At 51.1% G+C, this 5,000-nt stretch overlaps 1 protein-coding gene across 2 annotated transcripts in view; it reads right to left on the bottom strand.

Annotated features, from left to right (window-relative positions):
- The window catches only part of LOC143287437 (uncharacterized), a 17,123-nt gene extending 12,631 nt beyond the window's left edge, over positions 1-4,492 (bottom strand). The window contains exons 1-2 of one of the 2 annotated variants that reach the window (XM_076595423.1): positions 1,954-4,492; positions 603-1,466 (exon numbers count right to left, since the gene is read on the bottom strand). In XM_076595423.1, coding sequence (XP_076451538.1) covers positions 603-1,466; positions 1,954-3,273 — 2,184 coding nt within the window. In that variant the 5' untranslated portion in view covers positions 3,274-4,492. The remainder of the gene's footprint in view (positions 1-602; positions 1,467-1,953) is intronic. The other variant, XM_076595424.1, reaches the window with a different exon arrangement.
- Between the last annotated feature and the right edge of the window lie 508 nt (positions 4,493-5,000).

Raw genomic sequence — 5,000 nt, forward strand, 5'->3', positions numbered from 1 at the left:
TATGTGTACCTATCAGAGTGGGGTTATTTTGCCAGGGGACAACTCTCTTGCTCCCATGGGGTTTTTGTCAGTGCGCCAGGTGTGTGCTGCCCATGGGACCTGGGTTTATCGTCTCATCCGAGTGACCAGACGGTCGGCTTGATTATCCAGTCAAAGTGTGGAAAAAGGGCGAGACCGGGATTCGAATCCACACCCTCACGGACTGAGTATTGGCAGATGACCGTCTTAACCATTTTGCCAGTACAATACAATACAATACAATACAATGGAACATGACGTAATAAATACAATACAACACAACACGACGTAATACAATACAACACAACACGACGAAATAAATACAATACAATACGACGAAATAAGTACAATACAATACGACGAAATAAATAAATACAATTCGACGAAATAAATACAATGCAATACAACACAATACAACACCATACAATACAATATGACGTAATATATACAATACAATGCAAAGCAACACGACGTAATAAATAACAACACTACACTACACTACACTACACTACACTACAGTACACTACAATACAATACAATACAATACAATACACCAGGAACGCAACACGACACAGCAGCTTTACCTTGAGGCTGGTGCCATTGATGATGAACTTGAACTCACTGCTGGACACCAGAGAGCTGAGTGCCTCCACCACGTTGCCAGACCTCTTCTCCCCGGACCGGAACGACTCTGGGGGCAGCAGGATGAAGGACATGATGATCTTGAAGTTGCACGGGTTGTCGGGGTCTTCCAGCAGGGTCAGGTCGGGAGGAGGGTCCAGCTCTGAAGATGCAGACACCTGGCTGTCAGGACTTTCGTCGTTCTGAATGTCCACACTGACTGGCTGACCCTCGTCTGGAACGTCTTCCTCTGTTCCGCCGCTTGTCTGGTGGTCTGTGGAACCCCAGGTTCTTGGTTCTCGTTTGTTTCTGGATTTGGGAGTCTTCGGAAAGTCGTTCTTGTTTCTTTCTTCACCAGTGCCAGTCCGAAGTGTTAAACTTTCGTTCGAAGCGAACATGTCATGATACGGACCTTCCTCGTCAGAACGTGCAGTAGAATATCCTGAGTCTGGGTTCTCCATGGATCCGTAGGTGTCTTGATTATCCTGCTCAGTCGGCACGTTTCCTACATTTAGCCAGACGACTTCCCCGTGGCTGGGTCCAGGGTCTGTGTCGTGGTCCTCGCTCTCTCCTTCCGGCGCTGGGAGGTCTCCCTGGGACAGCTTCTGGATGAGCAGCGTGCTGGCCTCTCCGGTGGCGTTCTCCACGGTGACATTGAACTTCTGGATCCTGGTGGTGGTGATGTTGAGCTGCATGGCGATCTGCTCCACCCAAAACTCGTTGCTGGTGATGGTCACCAGGGCGGCGAACCCCGACGGCACCTCCACCTCAAGGGTCACCCGCTCGATGTCGTTGGACTGCGCCAGCTGGGACAGGTCCGTGATCATCTGGGGAAGTGTCATCAACAGTGTACAGTGTGTCTGACAGCTATATACAGTGTACAGTGTGTCTGACAGTCATGATATATACAGTGTACAGTGTGTCTGACAGCTATATACAGTGTACAGTGTGTCTGACAGTAATAATATATACAGTGTACAGTGTGTCTGACAGCTATATACAGTGTACAGTGTGTCTGACAGCTATATACAGTGTACAGTGTGTCTGACAGTCATAATATATACAGTGTACAGTGTGCCTGACAGTCATAATATATACAGTGTACAGTGTGTCTGACAGTCATAATATATACAGTGTACAGTGTGTCTGACAGTCATAATATATACAGTGTACAGTGTGTCTGACAGTCATAATATATACAGTGTACAGTGTGTCTGACGGCTGTATAAAGTGTACAGTGTGTCTGACAGCTATATACAGTGTACAGTGTGTCTGACAGACATAATATATACAGCATCAAGTATGACCCATCACCTCCTCTTCGTTGCCGATGACGGTGTTGTCATCCTGCAGACAGGTGGTATAGGTATCGTCAAAGTGGAATCCCTTGGCGCACACCACTTCCCGGCAGCGGCCCATCTCGCCGTCCCAGACGAAGTTCTCCTGGGGACACAGCTTGGTCTCGATGCTCTCCTCAGCGTACAGGTCCTCAAACATGATGTGCGTCTTGCCCGAGAAGTCAAAGTTCATCAGGATGTTGAGCGACACAGGGTAGCCCGAACCGGGCGGCACGTGCTTGCCGGCATTGACCACGGGCATGTGCTGACTGCCGCGCAGCACCGGGGTGGGGCAGGCCTGGATGCTGGACGGCACAGGCGGGGTCCGCGTCATCTGGCACGTGCTGCCCTGGCGGAGTGACGTCACCACGGCCATGAGGTCGGCGAAGGGGGCGGGGTGGAAGAGGGAGGTGGCGGGATTGTCGTTCCTGCCGCACGTCCAAGCGTTCTGCCACTTGCGGATGTGGGGCAGGGTCACGTGGTTGCAGAAGGCGCAGAATCGGTTGGCGTACACCGTGCCGTGTCGGTCCTGCACGGGGGTGTCGGTCATGACGTAGTCGTTGATGATGGCGTTCTGGCACAGGTACAGCACCGTCTTGTTGCTCCAGTCCCGGGCACACAGGTTGACGATGCGGATCCACTGGTGCCGGTCGTAGCCCTCCACGTGGATGCACGACATGTCCTCCGCTCTGAGGCCGGGGGGCCGGCGGGTGGTGGTGGTAACTGTGATCACCTCCTTCCTCGCTGTGCTCCCCTCCTCCTCCCCCGTGTCAAAGTGCTCCCCGAATATGGCCAGGATCTTCAAGATGTTGTCCATCCGCTCTTTGTGCCCGCTCGCCACCCCGCCGGTGGAGACCCCGCCGTGAGAGCCGTCAGGTTTGGTGTGCTTGCCTGTCGTGGACACGTTGGTCTTCACCTTGTACTTTTGGTCAAACATGAACTTGAGCAGCGGGTCGTACTCTGACAGCAGCTTGGAGTCCCCCATGGCTTTCAGGCTGGGGACCGACACCTTGCTGTCGTCAGCCTTACGGCGGTACTGCCGCTTGGGAGGGTCCTGGGGGAACAGGTCCAGCAACAGACGGTAGGTGGCGTCCTGTTGGAAACCCTTCCCCGCCGATACAGCAGCCCGCAGACTTGGTGCTTCAGCTTCGTCCCGTGCCCCCTCCTGAAGGTCTGTGGTGGGGGTGGGGGTGGCACCAGACTGAGCGTGTGGAGGGTGAGTGTTGCCTGTCTTCAGAGGAAGGAGGACCGACACCACAACCAGGACGGCAGGAAGCAGTGCTGCCCACGAGGCCATTCTCCCTGATGTTGATCTTCAGATGAACCCAGCTGTGGGAAAGTACAGCTCTGTTCACGACTGGCACTTCAGAGTACCACAGTGTTACTCACAGATGATGGCCTGTATTACCACAGTGTTACTCACAGATGGTGTCAGATGATGGCCTGTATTACCACAGTGTTGCTCACAGATGGTGTCAGATGATGGCCTGTATTACCACAGTGTTGCTCACAGATGGTGTCAGATGATGACCACAGTGTTACAAAGATGATGGCCTGTGTTATCACAATGTTACTCACGGATGATGTCAGATGATGGCCTGTATTACCACAGTATTACTCACGGATAACGACCTGTATTACCACAGTGTTACTCACAGATGATGTCAGATGATGGCCTGTATTACCACAGTGTTACAAAGATGATGGCCTGTGTTATCACAATGTTACTCACACACGTTGTCCTGGATTCACTGTCACATGTCGCTGTTAGCAACATCCAATTCTAAATTCATCTTTCGTGGAATGCATGTTTCCATAAAACTGATGTCAGCAAATGTTGCTGGCACATCTATGGGAGGAACGTCATATCGATGTATCAAAACATTCGTACAATACGACTTCAATTTTCTTTTTAAAATAGTCACCAGACTGGCATGAAGAAAATAAATACGGCACTGGTAAACTGACGACGTATTCTTTTGACGCTGACGGAAACCACAATGGACACAGTTCAATAATCTCCACCAGTCACAGACAACACGAGTCTCTTCTCCGCATTGAGAAATGAAGACAGCTGGTTCCAACAAGTCAAGCCTCGTCACACAGTGAGATAGGAAAGATAAACAGATCAGATCACCTTTACTGATAAAAACACGACCCAAGAAAGAAAAGAAAAGAAAGTGCAGGTCAGAAGTCAAAATGCACAGCTACCAAACTCGTCAGCAGCAGGAATAGTTGTCAGGTGATTGAAAGAAAAATGGTATTTCTATTAATCAAAACCTTTGAACGTTGTGCCCTGCAAAATACAAACCTTCCACATGTTTCTCTCATCAATCCAAACAACGGTTCCGAGTTGTACACGGGGTAGAACCTTGCACAAAGTGAAGCCTGCACGACAAGAAGCCTTCACAATAAATTTCAGTCTCAGGTACTACAGCTGTAACCCATCACAGCCAGGAGACAATGAAGCTATCCCTCGACGATCAGCGAACATATAGGCCAGCACGAGGTGCATCAAACAAACAAAAAACGATCAGCATTATCAGCTGTTTTCAGGTGCTAGGCGCAGCGTGAGGGTTTGAGACTGAGAGTGTCAATAGAGGGGACAGGATTTATCCAGAGGTGTGTGGGGGTTGTGGGGTGTTCGGGGGTGGGGGATGGGGGCAGGTTGACAGTCGGTGAGAAGCAGAGGGGGTGTGGGTGGGGGGGAGGGGGGGAGATTGTGTGTGTGTGTGTGTGTGTGTGTGTGTGTGTGTGTGTGTGTGTGTGTGGCGGGGGTGTGTGTGGACTTGTGGCAGCAGAACAGACTTCCTCAGCCAGATGGCCGTTTCCCCTGACCTCCGACCCTTTGCTGTGCTTGGGCGGCCATGTTGAGGGCCATGGGGCCCTGTGTGGGGTGTGGGGTCTGTGAACAATACACTGGGTACTCTGTCAGTCAGCTCTGTGGTCTGTGAACAATACACTGTGTGCTCTGTACCACATGTCGCTCTGTTTGTCAGTCAGCTCTGTGGTCTGTGAACAATA

Source organism: Babylonia areolata, chromosome 11 (assembly GCF_041734735.1).
Source record: "Babylonia areolata isolate BAREFJ2019XMU chromosome 11, ASM4173473v1, whole genome shotgun sequence".
NCBI classification, from domain to species: Eukaryota; Metazoa; Mollusca; class Gastropoda; order Neogastropoda; family Buccinidae; genus Babylonia; species Babylonia areolata.